General features: G+C 59.7%; 1 protein-coding gene across 6 annotated transcripts in view; it reads left to right on the top strand.

Annotated features, from left to right (window-relative positions):
• Window positions 1-19,889, top strand: part of ABCA2 (ATP binding cassette subfamily A member 2) — a 30,360-nt gene that overhangs the window by 7,038 nt on the left and 3,433 nt on the right. Inside the window, exons 2-40 of one of the 6 annotated variants that reach the window (XM_061479717.1) lie at window positions 284-580; window positions 1,637-1,748; window positions 2,151-2,317; window positions 2,543-2,670; window positions 2,904-3,008; window positions 3,449-3,628; window positions 3,706-3,924; window positions 4,484-4,812; window positions 5,080-5,239; window positions 5,444-5,572; window positions 5,858-6,025; window positions 6,337-6,433; window positions 6,828-7,001; window positions 7,084-7,186; window positions 7,804-7,918; window positions 8,265-8,455; window positions 8,613-8,763; window positions 9,000-9,204; window positions 9,748-9,912; window positions 10,200-10,383; window positions 10,651-10,863; window positions 11,152-11,348; window positions 11,433-11,615; window positions 12,041-12,225; window positions 12,327-12,447; window positions 12,711-13,001; window positions 14,048-14,260; window positions 14,432-14,534; window positions 14,878-15,200; window positions 15,719-15,932; window positions 16,092-16,197; window positions 16,527-16,638; window positions 17,058-17,118; window positions 17,358-17,532; window positions 17,620-17,735; window positions 17,988-18,135; window positions 18,495-18,618; window positions 19,384-19,516; window positions 19,683-19,800. In XM_061479717.1, coding sequence (XP_061335701.1) covers window positions 436-580; window positions 1,637-1,748; window positions 2,151-2,317; window positions 2,543-2,670; window positions 2,904-3,008; window positions 3,449-3,628; window positions 3,706-3,924; window positions 4,484-4,812; window positions 5,080-5,239; window positions 5,444-5,572; window positions 5,858-6,025; window positions 6,337-6,433; window positions 6,828-7,001; window positions 7,084-7,186; window positions 7,804-7,918; window positions 8,265-8,455; window positions 8,613-8,763; window positions 9,000-9,204; window positions 9,748-9,912; window positions 10,200-10,383; window positions 10,651-10,863; window positions 11,152-11,348; window positions 11,433-11,615; window positions 12,041-12,225; window positions 12,327-12,447; window positions 12,711-13,001; window positions 14,048-14,260; window positions 14,432-14,534; window positions 14,878-15,200; window positions 15,719-15,932; window positions 16,092-16,197; window positions 16,527-16,638; window positions 17,058-17,118; window positions 17,358-17,532; window positions 17,620-17,735; window positions 17,988-18,135; window positions 18,495-18,618; window positions 19,384-19,516; window positions 19,683-19,800 — 6,363 coding nt within the window. In that variant the 5' untranslated portion in view covers window positions 284-435. Of the gene's footprint in view, window positions 1-283; window positions 581-1,636; window positions 1,749-2,125; window positions 2,318-2,542; window positions 2,671-2,903; window positions 3,009-3,448; window positions 3,629-3,705; window positions 3,925-4,483; window positions 4,813-5,079; window positions 5,240-5,443; window positions 5,573-5,857; window positions 6,026-6,336; window positions 6,434-6,827; window positions 7,002-7,083; window positions 7,187-7,803; window positions 7,919-8,264; window positions 8,456-8,612; window positions 8,764-8,999; window positions 9,205-9,747; window positions 9,913-10,199; window positions 10,384-10,650; window positions 10,864-11,151; window positions 11,349-11,432; window positions 11,616-12,040; window positions 12,226-12,326; window positions 12,448-12,710; window positions 13,002-14,047; window positions 14,261-14,431; window positions 14,535-14,877; window positions 15,201-15,718; window positions 15,933-16,091; window positions 16,198-16,526; window positions 16,639-17,057; window positions 17,119-17,357; window positions 17,533-17,619; window positions 17,736-17,987; window positions 18,136-18,494; window positions 18,619-19,383; window positions 19,517-19,682; window positions 19,801-19,889 lie in introns of all 6 variants that reach the window. The other 5 variants (XM_061479716.1, XM_061479715.1, XM_061479718.1 and 2 more) reach the window with 5 other exon arrangements.

Genomic DNA, 19,889 nt, shown 5'->3' with positions numbered 1-19,889 from the left:
TTGCACTAGTGGCATGGTGGGGCCAGTGGGAGCTGCTGTGGTGGTGACCCCACAAAACACTGGTCCAAGCCTGTGTTTCAGCGCAGCCGGCGAGGGAGAGCCCAGGCCGACCACGGGTCTGCCCGCCCCCAGTGGCGGGTGCTGTCTTGCCCCTGCCAGGCACTGACGTGTGCTCTGTTGTGTGCTGGTTTTGGGTTGGTTTTTCTTTTTGCTCACGTTTTCTTTTTCTTTCCTACCATCTACCCTGCCTGCCTGCCCTCCATGTCTCTACTGCATGCGCCAGTCTGTAAGTTGGTGGGGTGGGTGGGTGCCTCCCCCCCTTCCCTGTCTGTGCCAGCCACGTATTCTGGGGAGAAAGAGCCTAGTTTGGATCAACTCACTCTGGCCTAATGCACACCTCCGTAATCTCATCGCCTTCCTCTGTGGCTGGTGAAGATGAGCTTGGGCACTGGGGGCTGCCCAGCCAGGAGTGGCCCATGGTGGTGTCCCCACCAGGCTGGTGGTGCCAGGTTCTCCCATGCTAAGGCTACTGGTGGCAATGTAGCCAGTCTCCTTGCCTGCAGAGGGCTCTCCAGGCCAGGTGGAGGCTTGTCCTACCCTGTTTTCTTGCCTCCCTTCTGGGGCAGACCCTGCTGGGTGCTGGCACCTAAGTCTTCCCCAGGCTGGTCCCCAAGAGCCTAGAGTTGGCTTCCACCCTTGCACCACCACCATCCCTTTTCTGGTGCCTTGCAGCTGGGACATGGCACTACCGGGACCCTGGAGGCCAGCAACATTCCATCCGTGTGCTGGCTTTGTCACCAAAGTGTGGCACGGCCACCAACTGTCTACACTCCCCCCCCAGCAGGCTGCTGGCCCTGTTCATGCCAGAAGCCCATCTTCACCAGCCCCTGACCGCCACAGCTGTGCTAACAGCACTGACCTGCCTCTTAACCATGGGGCCACCGGCCGGGGTGCAAGAGCAGGGTCCCTACCCCATACTGCCCAGTGACAACCTGTGGTCCCCTTTGGACAGGACCCTCCTGGGCTTACCCTCCATGGAATGACCCCAGCAGGGATGATGGCTTGGCACTAGTGAAGGGGGGAAGGTTTGCTGTCTCCTTGCTGCTCCTCATTTTGTCCATCTCTCCCCACTGTGTTTCCATGTCCACACATCTCCAGCAGCCGGATGGGGGGAGGTAGGGTGCTCTCAGGGCTGTGGGTGACAACTCTTCTGTTCCTTGTGTTCTTCCTTCTCTTCCTCTGGAGACCTGGTGGTGCCTCGGAGGTTACTAACAAGAGGGGCCAAGAGGCCGGGGGAGGTTGGCAGCCATCTTGGGGCAAGCAGCAGAACCAGCATTGTCCTGGGGCAGCAGGGACCTGTCACGAGGGGGGAGTGAGCAGGGGCAGGAGCCACCGTGCAAGAGCTGCCCACAGCCCCAGGGCCACCAGCCAGGGCCAGCCTTGTGGCAATGCTGCAGCCTTGTGACCTTGGCTGTCAACCTCCCGCGGAGCTCGCAGGGCCCAGCTCCTCTTTGAACTGAGTGTCTGTCTCTCTGGTGGCCCCTTGCTTCCCCTCTGCCTCCTCCCTGCTGCCCTACCTCTCTTCCTGCCCTGGCCGCACCTTCCCTGGCCTCTTCCGCACTCTTGCTGGCTCCAGCTTTCTACACGGCGGCACCGCTCACCTCGGCCGGGATCCTGCCCGTCATGCAGTCCCTGTGCCCCGATGGCCAGCGCGACGAGTTCGGCTTCCTGCAGTATTCCAACTCCACGTGAGTCGTGCCCTCGCCGCGCCTCCTCCTCCCCCGGCACGCTCCTGCACACAGCCTGTCCCCTCCCACGCTGGCACTGCCCCACTACAGGCGAGCCACAAGTCTGTGTCCCCCATAGTGTTTGGGTGCAGAGCACCGTGTCCTTGGGCTGCAGGGGACACCTCAGCCTGTTCCCCCCTCGGCTCCTGGGTGCCTGGTGCTGGGAGGAGGATGGTGGCCATTGGGGAACACCTGTGGGCTCTGCTTCGTGGCCCTGGCACGGTGGATTTGGCAAGGGCAACTCCATGGCAGCAGTGCCTGTGGCAGGCGGCACCACTGCCTTGTGCACCCGAGGGGCTCTGGAAGGTGTTCCCATCCCTCTGTCCCTGTCCCTGAAGCTGCAGTGGTGCTGGGCTCCTGCAGGGTGACACAGCTGCTGGAGCACCTCAGTGAAGCAGTGGAGCAGAGTAGCCTCTTTGACCCAGAGCACCCGGGGCTGGAGGAGGAGCTGGAGTCGCTGCGCAGACATTTGGAAGCTCTCAGCAGCAGTGAGCCCAGCTCCATGGAGACCCACTTCAGCAACCCAGCAGGTAGGCTGTGTCCTGCCTGCCCCTTGCTGCCTGTGCAGGCAGGGATGGAGATGCCCATTCACCAGGCAACCAGCAATGTGATGGCATGTGGGCAGTGCCTCATCCCAGGGCACGTAGTGTGTCACGCAGGGCCAGCTGTGATGTGTCCCCCCATGGGACTGTGCTATGTCCCTGATGCTGGGGGGCTGCTCTGACTGCCCTGTCCTGTTCCTTGTTCCTTGACAGGATCCAACTTCACACTGGCATGGGCAGCCAAGGACCGGGGCGAGCTGCACCACTTCCTGACACAGAACCTGTCCCTGCCCAACAGCACAGCCGAGCTGCTCCTGGGCTCCAGCGTTGACCTGCGGGAGGTGGGTGACAACCTGTGGGAGGCGGGGATTGCCCAGCAGGGCTCTGCACTGCCCCAGCCGATGAGCATATCCTGACCCAGACCACTCTGAGCACCAGACCTGCAGGGTGGGAGTCCAAGGGCACCCAGCAGGACTTGTCCTGTGCTGCCACCCCACCATGCCAGGGCATGGCTGCGCAGGTGGGTGCCTGTGCTCCTGCATGCTTGGCAGCCCTGCTCCCACCCCTGGTGCAGGTCTATCGCCTGTTTTTTGGTTCCTTTCCCTTGGTGTCCGATGAGACCTGGGAGCGAGACCTGTGGGATGGGTTTGGTGCCAGTGAGAAGATGACACGTCTGGAGGTGAGGAGCAGTGCCATGCATGGGGGATATGGTGGGGTAGAGCTCATCCTCCATGTCCCACCACAGGGTGATCTGGGGGTGTCCATCCCAGCAAGGGGGATGTGATGGGACTCTGTCAGGTGGCCAGAGCAGCTGCAGGGATGGCTGAGTCTTGTCCTGGTGCTGCCACTGGTTCCCCAGTGCTTTGAGGCACATCAGTGCCTGTGCCTCAGTTTCCCATTGCAGTGCGAATGGGATGGTGAATGTGGAGGAAGTGAGGGAGATTGTTCCCTCCCTTGGTTAGGGTGCAGAGAATCCATGCTCCCCCCATCTGCATATCCCTCTTTCTTCTCTCCATGGAGACTGTGGACATGGGTGCTGTAGGGCCGTTCCCTTGTGCCTAGTGGGGACACATGGAGGGGGACCCCAGGGACCCCCCCCACCAGCCACTCCTCTTGCAGCAGAGTCTGCCAGGTGGCTGGAGAAGCCTGCGGGAGGGGCTGGTGCACAGGGCGCTGCGGGACCCTGCCGCAGCCCCACGCCGCCCAGCACTGCTGCGCCTGCTCTCCCGGGCCCTGGGTCTTGCCACACCAGCACCCACTGCCTCCAACAATCCCCAGGCCCTCGTCACAGAGATGGAGGTGAGCAGCTCGTGGGGCGGGCGTTGTGCCGGGGCCCTGCAGCCTGCGCAGTGCCCGCATGGCTCCATGTCCCGCAGGGTGTCCTCTTCACGGGGCCGGTGCTGGAGCAGCTGACGTGTGAGCGGAGCCCTGCAGGGCTGCGGCGCCTCCTGCGCGTGGGCCCAGCGCAGCAGCCGGTGCTGCAGGCGTACCGCATGCTGGCCTGCAACGGCAGCCGTGCTGCCCGCCGCGACCGCTTCACCCAGTTCGCAGCTGAGCTGCGGGACCAGCTGGACACCCCCAGGATCGTCAGCAGGGTGAGTGCGGGGCTGTGGGATGTGCTTCCTGACAGCTGCAGGGTGGGTTGTGACAGGGACATGGCCTGGGCTGGGTTTCCCTCCTCACCAGGGATGTGTGGCTTTCTTACATGGCTCAGTCCCTCCTGATCACCCCTTTCCCCCACATGGGCACCCACTGCCCAGTCCCACAGCAGGACCCCAAATATTCCCCTCCTGGCACCTGCTCATATGCTGCCCGATGGATGGGCTTGGGTGTCCCCAGCATTCTCCAAGCATGTCCGTGCAGGGTCCTCTCCTTTGGACTGGCAGTGTCCCTGGTGGCACAGCTCCCCAGGGCTGGCTCTGAGGTCCCCCTCCTTGTCCCACCTGAGTCTGACATGTCCCTTGTGGCCACTTCTCCTGCCTGAGATCTTCTGTCCCCACCAAGACCATGCCAGCATTTGCGTGCACTCCTGCTGTGTGATAACCATGGGTGCACGGCACTGAGTGTGGGGCCCCAGCTTGATTTAAGAAGTGGGACATGCTACTGCTTGGTATTCCCCGTGTCACCCAGCCATGGCTTACCTCTTTCTTGCAGCTGAAGCTGGATGAGGTGAACAGCACGGCTGCCCAGCACCGCCTCCATGCCCTCCTCGAGGACCTGGTAGAGATGGAAAAGGTTCTTCGTGATGTGAACATCCTCTCGGCACTGGCCAAGCTGTTGCCCAGGGGAGCCTGTGCCAGCAAGGCCCCGCCACCCACTGCCAACAGCACTGGCTGGGCCACTGCTAATGCCACAGCCAGCAACACCACAGCAGAGGAGGGTGCTGGTGGGAGCCCGGCTGGGGGTGAGAACCCCCAGGGACAGTTTTCGGCATTTGTGCAGCTCTGGGCTGGGCTGCAGCCCATCCTCTGTGGCAACAACCGGTACGAACCCTGGGGGATGGAGCAGCTGGATCTGACTGGGACAGGGGTGTGGAAGCGTGGTCGAGGGCCCCAGTCACTCCTTGATGAGCACATGGTAGAAGGATGCTGCACTGCATCCTTGTGCGGTGCGCGGGGGAAGCTCCCTGTGCTGGGCACCACTGCGCTCGCATGGGATTGAGTGGGGAGTCCCCTCCCAGGTAGGGGTGGGAGCTGCCTGCAGTAAGGGGTGCTGGGGAGCGGCGTTGGCAGCCTGAGCCACTTTCACAGGACAATCGAGCCTGAGGCGCTGAAGCAGGGCAACATGAGCTCACTGGGCTTCACCAGCAAGGAGCAGCGGAACCTGGGCCTCCTCGTGCACCTGATGACCAGCAACCCCAAAATCCTGTATGCGCCTGTGGGCACTGAAGTGGATAAGGTCATCCTGAAGGTGAGGGTGCAGAGGCCAGGGCTTCTGTCCTTCCTCTCCTGTCCTTCCTCTCCCAACAGCCCCTCATGTGCCCAAGCAGGCTCAATGGGGCCAGAAGCAAGCAGCTGCCCTGGCCCTTAGTGCAGCTGCCTCCGTGCTGCTGGTCATCCCAGAAAGCAGGGGACCTCCTGCCTGCTCCCATTGTGTGACCTTCCTCCCTTCCAGGCCAACGAGACTTTTGCCTTTGTGGGCAACGTCACACACTATGCCAAAGCATGGCTGAACATCTCCCCTGAGATCCGTGCCTACCTGGAGGAGGGCAGGCTGCAGAGGCGCATCCACTGGCTCCAGCAGGTAGGAAGGTGCAGTGGGGACTGAGCCAGCCTGGGCTTGGGAAGTGGGTGGGAATGGGGTGTCCTGCCCCAAGGCACCTCATAGCTTCTTCATGTGAAGCTCTTGGGTGGTCCTGGGTGCCCACCCTGCTCTTTTGAGGACCAGGCTGATTCCGTGGTGGATGCTGGGGTGGATGCTGCTTCCCCCATTCCCAGGAGTGTTGGGTCCTGCCTGTGCCCATAGGAAGGACAGGGCACTGAGAGGCAGGGTGTGTCCCTATGTCTCCCTTCTGTGTCTCTGTCCCAGTTCACTGCTGACCTACACAAGCACCCAGAGATCCTGAACGTCTCTGACAGTGATGTTCTCCACAACTTCCTCAGCGGCAACTTCTCCTTGCCCAATGCCAGTGTCCTGCTCCAGCAGCTGGACACCATCGACAATGCTGCCTGTGGCTGGGTCCACTTCATGGCCAAGGTGAGGTTGTGCCCTGTGGGAACATGGGTGCCAGAGCAGCACCCACTGCCCACAGCCATGCTCTGTGGGGCTGAAGAGGGTTAGGTCTGCTCAGACTATCTTAAAGCCATGGGGGACGAGTCCTGGAGGAGACAGTGGCTTCAGTAGTGCCATGTGCCTTAGGATAGATGTAAGTTGCAGAGGTGCCCATCCACCATTTGGTTCAGGGGCTCATGGAGTGGCTGCAGGTGCACATGCTGCACTGTCTGCAAGGGTCCATTTGCTAGACCGTCAGGAGCAGTGGGTTCTCACCAGCCTTTCCCTCCTGCTAGGTCAGTGTGGACATCTTCAAAGGCTTCCCAGATGAGGAGAGCATCGTCAACTACACACTGAACCAGGCCTACCAGGACAACGTCACAGTCTTTGCCAGTATGTCCCCAGGAACCAGCCCGTTCATAGGCATCCCTGAAGCTATGTCCTTTTCCAGCTGTGCTGTGAGCTGGGGCCACTGGGTCTGTGAGGTGCTCCCTTGGCGCATGCATTGCGTGGATGAGCAGACCTAGCATCTCACTGTACCCATCCTCTGCCCTGGCTGAGCCCTGCTGGGCACAGCATGCTGCTGCTGTCCTTGGTTTTCCACTGTCACTGCTTGCTGCCTGCGTGCCCTTGTAACCCAAGCCAGGACCATGCCCACCCCACCTAACCCATGGCAGCCCTTGTGATGCCCTTGCTTGGGACATGCTGAACCTCTGCATGTCCCTGCCTATGACTGCAGTGGCTGTGTCTCGTGGTGCCAGTGGCCTCCCTGCCTCTCCCACTGCAGGTGTCATCTTCCAGACCAACAGGGACGGGTCGCTGCCTCCGCACGTCATGTACAAGATCCGGCAGAACTCCAGCTTCACGGAGAAGACCAACGAGATCCGGCGGGCATACTGGCGGCCTGGCCCCAATACTGGTGGCCGCTTCTACTTCCTCTATGGCTTTGTCTGGATCCAGGGTGAGTGCCAGTTCCCTGCCACAGCCGCCTGCAGCCCCTGCCTGCGCTGCCTGCTAAGCTCAGCCTCTGCTCCTCCTCTCAGACATGATGGAGCGTGCCCTCATCAACACATTTGTTGGCCACGACGTGGTGGAGCCTGGCAACTATGTGCAGATGTTCCCGTACCCATGTTACACCCGGGACGAGTGAGTAGCACCCATGCGGCAGGGCAGGACCTTCACTCTTCTCCTTTGCAGGCCAGGATACCTCAGCTGGGAGAAAAGGAGTTTGGGGGCTTGTGGGAGGTTGGTGACATTGGGAATGATGAGCAACCAGTTAAACACTGTTCCTTGGACCACCAGGCTGGGAAAGCAGGGAAAGGATTTTTTGCCCAGTTAGTAGGTGAAGTGAGGAACTCATGGCTGTAGGGTGTCTTGGAGGCTGAAAGTCTTGGGAGAACAAGAGGAGTGGAGTAAATGGATAGCACGTGGATCTGTTGGTGGTTATTGAACACAGTGGTGTGGAGAAAGCACCTGGAGAAGTCCCAGATGCACCAACCTTCCAGGGCAGAAGGGTGGGTAGTGTCTTGTCTACACCAGGGTACGCAGGGTGCTGGGCTGATGCCTGCCAGGACCTGAGAGCCAAGACACTAGATTGTCCTATGGGCTCATTGGAGAAGCTCTTTCAGGGTACTGAGGAGCTGCTGGACTGGAGGGCTGGTTGTCCCCGAGCAGTGGGAGAGCCCCTCTTCTGCCCTGTGCCCTAGGGTCTCCCCAGATCTCTGTGGTGCCACCATCCAGCTCTCCCCTCTCTACCCCAACAGCTTCCTCTTTGTCATTGAGCATATGATGCCCTTGTGCATGGTGATCTCCTGGGTCTACTCAGTGGCCATGATGATCCAACACATTGTGACAGAAAAGGAACATCGCCTGAAAGAGGTAGGGATGGTGAGAGAGATCCCTGGGGAGAAGCTGCCATCTCTGAGCTCTACGTCCTGTGCTGTCCCTGGGCACCTTCCCCATTCTCTGGGGTGCGTGAGCTGGGGCGGGCTCAGATCTCACATCACTGGGCTGAGCTGGTCCTTCCAAGTGTTCCCAGCATGAGCCCTGCTCAGTGCTGGAGGGAGCTGATCCCGTTGACACCCCGGCACAGGGTGCTGTGTCCTGCCCGCTCCCCAGCCCCCAGGGACCCCTCAGTGCTGCCCATTCCTCCCAGCCCCAGTAAGTGAGGCAGCCGGGTGCACAGGGTAGGGGACAGCATGACTGAGCAGTTTTGGCCCTGCAGGTGATGAAGATGATGGGTTTGAACAACGCGGTGCATTGGGTGGCTTGGTTCATCACTGGCTTTGTCCAGCTCTCCATCTCAGTCACGGCACTCACGGCCATCCTGAAGTATGGCAAGGTCCTGATGCACAGCGATGTCCTCATCATCTGGCTTTTTCTTGCCATCTACGCAGTGGCCACTATCATGTTCTGGTGAGTGCCTGCTCCGCTCTGTGGGGTGAGGAGGCATGGGCAGTGCTGGGGTCCTTGTGCCATGGGGCTGATTTGTCACCTCAACACTGCCAAAATCAGATGGTTTGGGGAAAGCCCTGGTAGGGTAGGACCCAAGGTGATGCTGTCCTCCCTGCAGCTTCCTGGTATCTGTGCTCTACTCCAAGGCCAAGCTGGCCTCCGCCTGCGGTGGCATCATCTATTTCCTCAGCTATGTGCCCTACATGTATGTGGCCATCCGGGAGGAGGTGGCGCACGACAAGATCACAGCCTTTGAGAAGTGCATCGCGGTGAGTTGGCTGCAGCTGCTGGGGACATGCTTTGCCCTGGGTAAAAACCTCTGCCTGAATGAACCAACTCCCCAGGGGGCTTTGGAGGCATCTCCAGAAAGTTTGGTGCCTCCCAGGGCAGGGACCATCTCCACGGGGCTGGGTGAGGCAGCATTGGACAGGAATTTCCCCAATCTGTCCCTCTGGAAGTGCCCTGTGATTCCTGCTGATGTTTCATTCTCTTCACCTCTCTGCAGTCCCTCATGTCCACCACAGCCTTTGGGCTGGGCTCCAAGTACTTTGCACTGTATGAGGTGGCTGGTGTGGGCATCCAGTGGCACACCTTCAGTCAGTCGCCTGTGGAAGGAGATGACTTCAACCTCCTCCTGTCCATGATGATGCTGATCGTGGATGCTGTAGTGTACGGGGTGCTCACATGGTACATTGAGGCTGTGCACCCAGGTAGGTGTGCACAGTGGGGCATGAGAGCACCTCTGATCTTACAGGAGCCTCCTCGCTGGGGAGGCTGCTGGTTGCCGGTGTTGCTCAGCCCTATCATGGTGGGATTCAGCACAGTGTGCCTTCAGGGTGCCCTGCGTGTGTTCTGCTGGGGACACCTGCCCATATGCCCTGACCTGGTGACACCAGCAGGTTCCTTGGAGATCTTCAGTGGCATGTCTCAGTTCACTGGCCAGCTGTAGCAAAGCAAGGTGTCCACATGGAGCACAGGTCCCCTTTATTGTCGACTTGGGCAGGGGTCTCACCTACTTCCTTGTCTTTCTGATGAAACCAAAGTGTGAGCCAAGCCCACCCCAAAGCCCAAAAGACCTTTCTTCCTTGCACAGCCCAGCAGCACTGCCCTGAGCCCAATTGGCCAAAGCACCTGTAGCCTCCACCCCACAGTGATGTCCCTGAGCTGGGAAACCTGCAGGCCCGTGCCCTTACCTCTGTCCTGCCTCTCAGACATGGGTGCAGGGCTATCCTGACCACACTGGGTGATTGCAGGTATGTTTGGCTTGCCGCGGCCCTGGTACTTCCCCTTCCAGAAGTCCTACTGGCTGGGCAACGGGCGAGTGGAGACCTGGGAATGGACGTGGCCCTGGTCCCGCACCACCCGCCTCAGCATCATGGAGGAGGATCAGGCCTGTGCCATGGAGAGCCGGAGGATGGGTGAGGGCAGACAGGGACTGCAGTGGGTGGCACAGGGTTCTGCTGTGGTCATGGAGCCCTGTGTGTCCCCTGTGCCCTTCTAAGGGCAGGATCCTTACCCAGGCACTGCTGCCTGTCTGGGAGCTGCTGTTTGTGGCATGGGATGAGGGGAAGCTGGCAAGAGGAGGAGGGGAGGGGGCCATGAGCTAGCACAGCTGCTGTGGGATGAAGGTTTATCCCCTGGGGATCCCTCCTCCAAGCTCATCCTTCCTGACCCACTCCAGCTCCTCACCATCCCGCTTTCACAGCAGAGGAGACACGCGGCATCGAGGAGGAGCCCACCCACCTCCCTTTGGTTGTCTGCATTGACAAGCTCACTAAGGTCTACAAGACAGACAAGAAGCTGGCGCTGAACAAGCTGAGCCTCAACCTCTATGAGAACCAGGTGGTGTCCTTCCTGGGACACAACGGCGCAGGGAAAACCACCACCATGTGAGTGCCCATCAGGGTGGACATGGGCCATATCCTTCTGGCCAGCTGCAGTGGGTGGGAAGGTGCTGTGTTGTGTTCTGGCAGGGCCTGTGGGCAGGTAGTGCTGTGCAGGCAGTGGTGTGGATGTAGGGGTAGTATGAAGGACAGGCAGCAGGCCCTGCACTGACTTGCTCTGCTTGAGCCCAGCAGATGCTCCTAGAGGTGATCAGGATTGAAATCGGAGGAATCCAAGATTCCTCATATTGTTGCCTTTTCCCATCCTTCCAGGTCCATCCTCACTGGCTTGTTCCCTCCAACCTCGGGCTCTGCTACCATCTATGGCCATGATATCCGAACAGAGATGGATGAGATCCGGAAGAACCTGGGCATGTGTCCGCAGCACAATGTGCTGTTTGACAGGCTGACAGTGGAAGAGCACCTCTGGTTCTACTCGCAACTCAAGAGCATGGCAGAGGAGGAGATCCGCAAGGAGATGGACAAGTAGGCACCCTCCAGCTCCTTTTGCATGAGTGGGTCCCCTTCCTGCTGCCTAAAGCCATGGTGGGTGATCTGTGATTCTATGATCCGGTAGCAGAGCTGTCTCTTGGAGCACCTTGACCAAGTGCTTTCCAAAACCTGGGGTATCAGGCTGTGGAAGCCAGCAGAAGGTGCTGTTGTAGCCTGGCTGCAGCTGGGCTGTCCCAGCAGCTGAGGGCCATGCAGGGAAGAGGCGTCATTGGGCACCAGTACGGTCCCCCAGCATCCCTGGTGCTTCTCCCCTGTCCCCAGGATGATTGAGGACCTGGAGCTGTCCAACAAACGTCACTCTCTGGTGCAGACCCTCTCAGGGGGCATGAAGAGGAAGCTCTCAGTGGCCATAGCCTTTGTGGGTGGGTCACGGGCCGTTATCTTGGATGAGCCCACAGCTGGTGTGGACCCATATGCACGCAGAGCCATCTGGGACCTCATCCTCAAGTACAAGCCAGGTGAGTGGAGGTGCCAGAGCCCAGCATCACTCCTCTGGCTGCAGTGGCCCTGGCCCCTCAACTGAAGCTCTATGACACCGTCAGGGAGGACCATCCTGCTTTCCACACACCACATGGATGAGGCTGACCTGCTGGGTGACCGTATCGCCATCATCTCCCATGGCAAGCTCAAGTGCTGTGGCTCTCCGCTCTTCCTTAAGAGCACATACGGTGATGGCTACAAGCTGACAGTAGTGAAGAAGCAGTCAGACACCAGGAATGGCACAGGTCTGGGGGCAGTGGGACCCTCTGTTTAAAGGCGTAGGTGGGACCAGTCCTTCTTCACCCCAGGAGAGGAGCGAAAGGTCCACACCCAAGTGCTCCCTCCCAGAGTCTCAGGCCAGATGGAGGGTGGGGGGGGGACGAGGCAGGGCTGTATAAGGTAGCATTGCTCTGCCTTGATTTCTCCTGTCTGGGTCCTAGGTTAGACCCTGCTTGGTTCTGTCTGGCCCATGGGCTGCCCTTGGAGATGTCCAGTGTGGCTGCAGTGCAGAGCACCATCCCCAGGGCAGGCTGGGCTGCCAGGAAACCACAGCACCCAATGATGAAGGCTGGAGGAGCCCCCACAGCACTGGGGTGTAGGGTGAATGTGTTGGGCCCTGATGTTGGGGCCAGTTGTGTAGTGACCAAACGGTGCTGCCCCTCTGCCCCAGAGCCAGCCCAGCCGCACAGCCCGCCGGCCCACTGCTCCGTCAGCCCCTGCTCTGAGCCTCGTGTCTCCCAGTTCATCAAGAAGTATGTGGCCTCCTGCCTCCTCATCTCGGACACCAACACTGAGCTCTCCTACGTCCTGCCCAGTGAGGCTGTCAAGAAGGGGTGCTTCGAGAGGCTCTTCCAGGTACCCACTGGGGCTGGCAGGGTGGGCAGACAGGCAGTTGTTGGGGGCCCTGGCACTGTGGGCACCTCCTGCCCTCCTTACGCAGCTCTTTGCCTCCACAGCACTTGGAACAGAGCCTGGAGGAACTGGACCTCACCAGTTTTGGGCTGATGGACACCACATTGGAGGAGGTCTTCCTGAAGGTGTCTGAGGAGGACCAGTCGCTGGAGAACAGTGACGCGGGTACGAGCAGTGGGAACGCATATGATGCTGCTGGGGCTGGTGAGGGGCCATGAGCGTTTGCAGGTGCTTGATGGCTCCTGTCCCCTTGTGTGTGGCTGCCTTGGGAGTCTCCTGTCCCATGGGGAGGAGAGGTCTCCAGTGGAGTCCATCCCAGCCCAGGGCAGCCAGCTTTTGCTCCACGTGTTCGCAGAGCAGGTCCATCCCTGCTCTGTGCCACGCTTAAGGGGTGGCATGGCCAGTGGCAACCTGCTTCCTCTTTCCAGACATGAAGGAGTCCAAGAAGGACACTCTGCAGCCACCCACCCCCGAGGTGGGCCCGAAGCCTGAGGCCAACGGGGAGGTCCTGGCCGAAGCAGCTGTACTGGAGAAGCCTGAGGTGGAGCTCAGCAACCTGGTGACATGCTCCAAGCTGGCGCAGTCACAGGCGTCCCTGCGCTCAGCCTCCTCGGTGGGCTCCGTGCGGGGTGATGAAGGTGGGGCTTATTCTGAGTTCTTTGGGGATTACGCACCCCTGTTCGATAACCGGCAGGACCCCGATAACATCAGTCTGCAAGGTTGGTGCCGCCGGGGCCTGGCCAGCGTCAGGCGTCTGCGAGGCGGGGACATGGAGGGTGGCCAGAGCAGTGCCAGCCCCTGTCTGTGCCGCTGGGCAGGGGACATGGGTGTGCCTGGTCTGGGGGGGGATGTGGCGAGACTCTGCATGGGATCTGATGGTGCATCCACCAGCATTGCACCCTGAGAGCTGCAGTCTGGGTGGGAGGGCTGGAAACGGGTCCTGTCACCAGTTCTCACTCCCAGACTGGTGGGGTATGCATGGGGCACCTGCGCTGAGACATGGAGCTGGTGTGCACAGGCACAGCCAGCGTTAGCTCTGCCCCTCACCTCAATGCCGTGAGTGCCACCTTGCAGACACACCCTACTAACGTGCTCGCTCCCTGCACTGGCTCCCAGGTGGTTTGTCTCCTCTTGGCCTTTGGGCATGGAGTCATCTTCCAGCCGCTGGCTTCACTCTCCGTACCCTGACCTGGGCTTGGGACTCTCCCTACCCAGCTGCTGAGGTTGCTGGAGGATGGAGGATGCAGGCAGGCAGCAGGAGGCTGCTGTTTTGTCTGCAAATCCTTTTCTGAGTTATCCCAGTGGGTCTTGTCATGGTTAATTCAGGGGCACGCTCTGCTGCTTCCCTGGCCACGGCTGCTCTGAGTGCTGTGATTTGGGTGGTGGGAGGCAGAGCCAAGGCAGTGCCACAGCAGAACTCCAACCCCATGCCTACTGCCTCACTGGGTCACCCACCCACATCCCAACTGTGCTGACCCCTTGCCAGTTGGGAGAGCTGATGGGAAAATGGAGGGGTTCTGCCAAAACCACCAATTTTGGTTGTTTTTTTTTAACCTATTGTCTGAATTTCCCATTTTGGGCCAAGAGGAACCCGCCAGCCAGCTGCCTCACTTCATGTCCCAGTGCTGCTGGGGCTGTCAGTGTTGGGTGCTGCCCTGTCCCATGGGGTGGCTGCGCCCAGCTTGGAGCCCAGCTCAGCTCCCTGAAGGACGCAGCCGGTGTGGGAGTGGCCATGCTGGGGGCTGATGTCCTTTTCCCCTCTCAGAGCAAGAGGCGGAGGTGGAGGACCACGACCTGGCTGGGCAGGGGAGCTTCAAGCTGGAGGGCTCCTGGCTGAAGCTGCGCCAGTTCCACGGGCTGATCGTCAAACGCTTCCACTGTGCCAAGCGCAACACCAAGGCCCTCTTCTCGCAGATCCTCCTGCCCGCCTTCTTCGTCTGTGTGGCCATGACGGTGGCACTCTCTGTGCCTGAAATCGGTGCGTGTGAGTCAACCCCACACAACGGGGACTGCTGGTGGCCTTTTCTGCCTGCCCCAGTGTGGCTGGTGCAGACAGTGGCTGGGTCTGAGCAAGGATGAGGCTTGCCCATGCTCTGCTGCTCTGCCTGTGGGCAGTGGTGTGAGCAGGTTCATGTCCTTGTCCCTGCAGGTGACTTGCCACCCCTCATCCTCTCGCCATCGCAGTACCACAACTACACCCAGCCGAAGGGCAACTTCATTCCTTATGCCAACGAGGAGCGGCGTGAATACCGGTGAGAGCTGCTGCCTGCAGGTGACCTGGTGTCTCATGCCCCATCCCTATCTCCATCCCTGTGACTGCTGTTGGGGGCAGCAGGGAGAGCAGCCTGCAGCAGAGCTGGCTCAGGCTTGGAGCAGAGCCTGGTGTTCCATGTCCCCATGCAGAAAGCAGCCTACATCCTCCCCAGGGTGTCTCTGGGTGAGGTGCTGACAGATCAGCAGCTCATTTCATATTGGGCATGGGCTGTGTGTGCCTCTTCAGCCATGTCTGTTCAGCCCATAAGTACCAAGGCCTTGAGATACCATGAGAAGATGACCAAGGTGGTGAGACCCATGTCTCTTGCTCCTCTCCTGCAGCATCAGGCTGTCTCCTGATGCCAGCCCCCAGCAGCTGGTGAACACTTTCCACCTGCCCTCTGGTGTGGGGGCCACCTGTGTTCTCAAGACACCCTTCAACAACACACTGGACCAACCCATGCAGAACCTCAATAGCAATGAGTCCAAGATGCTGGCAGCCAAGTACTTCGATGCCATGTGCATTGACTCCTTCACCCAGGGCCTGCCGCTCTCCAACTTTGTGCCGCCGCCTCCATCCCCGGCTCCCTCTGATTACCCCATCTCGATGGATGAGGACCTGCTCCGTGCCTGGAACTCCACGACTTTCTCTTCTGCCGTCAAAGGTATCACCTGCATTTGGTGCTCAAGTGTGTCCAGGCCTAGGATTCAACTCCATCAAGGAGGTGGTGCATCTCCCCCACAGAAGCGGCTTTAAGAATCCTTGTCAGTTGAGCCTGGCCATAGCAGAGCACTGCATTGCTGGGCTGGACTTCTGCCTCAGGGCTGGTACTGGCTATGGAGCACTGCTCTCTCTGTTCAGCCCTGGCAGTGCTGGTAGAACTCCCTGGGATGGTGACACCCTTGAGAGCCCTGTGGCCAGCCTTGTGTCACCCTCGCTGTGCCATTGCCTTTTCCAGCCACACTTCATGCCCCCTCTCTGAAGTGTTTCTGCCCTCTGAAGTTTTCCCCCATGTCCATCTCGGTCGTTCTCAGTCACCAGGACACAAAAGCACTCTCGCTGGCATGCACTCCCTCACTCCCTGCCTGGCTGGGACCCCTTGGCTTAGCCTCTTGCCCGACATTGTCCTGGGCAATGAGGCAGACAGGAGCCTGGCTGTGAGCTGCCCTCTCTGCTCCTCAGAGACCGTGACCTCAGCTCCTGCCCTGCCCCACATTGTCCACGAGCCCATCAAGTGCACATGCTCCATGCAGGGAACTGGCTTCTCCTGTCCCAGTGGTGTGGGGGGCCACCCGCCACAGATGAAGGTGGTGACAGGGGACATCCTGGCAGACATCACAGGGCGCAACGTCTCTGAGTATCTGCTCTACACCTCGGACCGCTTCCGGCTGCACAGGCAAGAGGGAGGCGGGGAGGGCCTGCCCTGGGCCATGGAACAGGGCTGGGGGACCGAGGGGCTGGGGAACACCTTCCTGGGGTGCTGACAGGAGCATGGCCCCACTCTGGGAGGTGGGGGACAGTGGCCATGGCTCTTTGATGGTGCCTCGTCCCACAGGTATGGGGCACTCACCTTTGGCAACGTCCAGAAATCCATCCCGGCCTCCTTTGGGGCCAGGGCTCCTGCCACGGTGCGCAAGATTGCTGTGCGGAGAACGGCCCAGGTATAACCACACTGTGCCATGGGGCTGGGGATGGGAGGGCAGCGGCAGCCACGGGTGGGTGGGGAGGAGAAGGGGACAGCAGTGCTGTGGGCACAGCAGGAGCCCCTCACCCTGCGCTACAGCTGTGCTCTCCACTGAGGAATCTGATGGGGCTCTTGCCCCACAGTGTTCTGCAGCTTCTGCCCCAGCAGGTCTGGCCCAGCATGGTCAGCATTGACCTGCTGTCCCCACAGCCAGGAGCACAGGAAGCCTGCGCTGTGGCTGTCCCATCCTACACAGTTGCCGTGGGCCCAGCTCTTGCCACCTCCCACCACTCTTCTCTGCTTCAGGTTTTCTACAACAACAAGGGCTATCACAGCATGCCCACCTACCTCAACGCGCTCAACAACGCCATCCTGCGAGCCAACTTGCCCAAGAGCAAAGGCAACCCTGCTGCCTATGGTGAGGACCGGGAGGCAGATAAGGGAGGAACAGCTTTAGGGCATTGTCCAACCAGGCTCTAAAGTGCAATGTTCCCTCCTTGGACCAAGCAGCCTAGTGCCCAGCTGGGGCAGGGAGGTCACACATCTTGGCTATATCTGGGCTAGGCAAATCTCTCCGGTCTGGGCTGGGAAGAATGCCCCAGAGTGCTGCCTGGAGGCACCTGGACTTGCAGTGTCTGTCTGAATGCTCTCTGCCAGCTGGTGAGGGAGGGCTTGGCCTCAAGGTGCTTGGAGGCTTCAGACAGCTCAGCTCCTGCCAAGCTGCAGGGAGAAAACGTGTCCTCCTGCTCAAAGCCAGGACCAGGCAGGCTGGGGGCAAGACTTTTTGTGCTGAGCCAGCCTTCGCATTCCCATGTTTCTTCTTGCGTCATCTTGCAGGCATCACGGTCACCAACCACCCCATGAACAAGACGAGTGCCAGCCTGTCCCTGGATTACCTGTAGGTCCAAGGAGTGGGTTGGAGGGAGGGCGGCTGTTCCGTGGGAGGGAAGATGCTCCTCACCGTGGGTTGCAGGGCAGTGCTGAGGTTTCTGCCTTACAAGCTGCATGGCAGGGGACCGGGTGGCTGTGCGGTGGGGGTCTGTGTGCCGTGCCCTGTCCCACCCCAGGACCATGTGGTCCTTCTCTGGGCAGCTGAGGGTGATGGGGTCTCTGCTCTCCTCCTTGCTCCCCATGCAGCCTGCAAGGTACCGACGTGGTGATTGCCATCTTTATCATCGTGGCCATGTCGTTTGTGCCAGCCAGTTTTGTGGTGTTCCTGGTGGCTGAAAAGGCCACCAAGGCCAAACATCTGCAGTTTGTGAGTGGCTGTGACCCTGTCATCTACTGGTTGGCCAACTATGTGTGGGACATGGTGAGCAGGGTGCATGGTCCCACCCCATGGCTGAGGCCCCAGGGCTGTGTGTGGCTGAGCAGCCACAGATGTTCCTGTCTTCTCCAGCTGAACTACCTGGTGCCGGCCACATGCTGCATCATCATCCTGTTCGTGTTTGACCTCCCAGCATATACCTCTCCTACCAACTTCCCCGCCGTCCTCTCACTCTTCCTGCTCTATGGGTACGTTGCTTAGAGGGGTGGTCAGGATCCACTGGTAGGTCCCTGCTGTGCCTCATCTGCACTGTGGCTGCATTGGCAGGATCTGGCCTTGGTGCTGCTGACATTCTGCAGCTCCCATAGCTGGTGGGCTGCAAGGGCTGGGGTGGGAGAGCCTAGGGAGGGCAGTGCTGGGAGGTGGGTGAGCCTGAGGTTGGCACTGCCCTCTCCCTCTCCTGCCACACTGATGTGTGCTCCTGCTGCTCACCTCCCCAGCTGGTCCATCACGCCCATCATGTACCCTGCCTCCTTCTGGTTCGAGGTGCCCAGTTCTGCCTACGTCTTCCTCATTGTCATCAATCTCTTCATCGGCATCACAGCCACTGTTGCCACCTTCCTGCTGCAGCTCTTTGAGCATGACAAGGTATGAGATTCAGAGCTCTGCCTGGGGCCACCAGGAAGGGAGAAGCTGGTATCAGGTTGTGGGACAGCTCAGGCTGGGAGGCATCTCGGGGGGTCTCTGCTCCAAACTCCTGCTCCCAGCAGAGTCCACTGTGGGACCTGACCAGGCTGTATTGTAGAATCCTAGAATCCCAGACTGTTCTGGACTGAAAGGAGAGCAGCTTGCTCCACTAGAGCAGCTTGCTCCAAGCCCCATCCTACCTGGCCTTAACACTGCCAGGGAAGTGGAACCATATCTTGGTGGGAATCCTGACCCTGCCATGCTCTCACAGCCCTCAGGGGTATTTCTGATAGTAGTGTCCTCTCTGCCCATCCTCACAGGATCTGAAGGTGGTGAACAGCTACCTGAAGAGTTGCTTCCTTGTATTCCCTAACTACAACCTGGGTCATGGCTTGATGGAGATGGCCTATAATGAGTACATCAACGAATACTATGCCAAGATTGGTAAGGCCTCTTGTTCTTTCCCTTCTTTGCTACAGGGTATGTGGTGCTGGGTGTGGGGGAGGGTCCCACACATCCCTTGCACCTGCCCTGTGTGGTGTCCTGAGCCCCAGAACACAGGAACGAAAAGCCAGGGGCTGTGGAGTAGACTGGGAGAGTTGCAGTTGGTCAGCATGGCCTAGTGCTGGTGATGATGAAAATGATTCCTTGGGCTATCAATAACAGCCCTATGGGGAGAGCAGCCCTGGCAGAGCTGTATGCTGCTGCTGCAAACTGGTGGGGGCGGGCTGTGGTGTGGCCCCATGGTGGGGCTGTGGTGGGGCTGTGCAGTATGAGGGATGGGGACTGCAAAGGCTCTTTCCTTCCAGATGTCTCTTGCTTGCAGGGCTGTGCTGCCCAGCTAGAATGAGCCCTTTTCTACTCACACTTCAGCTTGGCCTCAAAAAGCTCCTGCTGCTCTCTGCTTCTCAAGCAGCTTCCATATATAATCCAGGTGCTGCTGGCAGCACGAGGGACAGTTTTAGGGTGGGATCTGACAAATCCATCCCAACTCTCAGTGAGCTGATTCATCCTACTGAGGCTGAAAAGTTGGAAGATGATTTCAACAGCCCATGTGCTGTGAATGGAAATCCTCGTGACCAGGCAGCTGCAGCGGGGAAGGGGACAGAGCAGGACAGTGTCATTGTCACAGACCAGCTCAAGACGTGGAGCCGGGTTATTCCCACTGTGGGGTGTCCCCAGCTGCTCTCTTCTCTTCCTCCCACTCAGGGCAGTTCGATAAGATGAAATCACCCTTCGAATGGGACATCGTGACGCGGGGGCTCGTTGCCATGACAATCGAAGGCTTTGTCGGCTTCTTCATCACCATCATGTGCCAGTACAACTTCTTCCGGAAACCCCAGTGAGTGTGGCTGGGCCCTGGGGGTAGGCTGGAGGGACACCCATGGGAAGTGCTTTGCTGTCAGGGCCCTTCAGCTCCAGGCTGCCCCTTCTGTGGGGGCAAGCTGAGATCGGGGATTCCGGCCGGGAGCCCCCATACACTCATCCCCACTTGTGCCCCCCTGCAGGCGGGTGCCCGTCTCCACCAAACCAATTGAGGACGACATCGACGTGGCCAACGAGCGGCACCGTGTCCTGCGCGGCGATGCTGACAACGACATGCTGAAGATCGAGAACCTCACCAAGGTGCAGCCACGGTGGGGGATGTGCCAGGGATGCAAGGAGACACCTCAGAGCCTTGGGGCTGGGGTACAGGTGTCTCCGGGTGGGCTGAG

Source organism: Pezoporus flaviventris, unplaced genomic scaffold (genome assembly GCF_033815535.1).
Source record: "Pezoporus flaviventris isolate CSIRO_AGI_PZ_B2104156 unplaced genomic scaffold, CSIRO_AGI_Pfla_v1 ptg000154l, whole genome shotgun sequence".
Taxonomy (NCBI): Eukaryota; Metazoa; Chordata; class Aves; order Psittaciformes; family Psittacidae; genus Pezoporus; species Pezoporus flaviventris.
The sequence above is the reverse complement of the archived record's forward strand: the minus strand, read 5'-3'. Positions and strand labels throughout refer to the sequence as shown.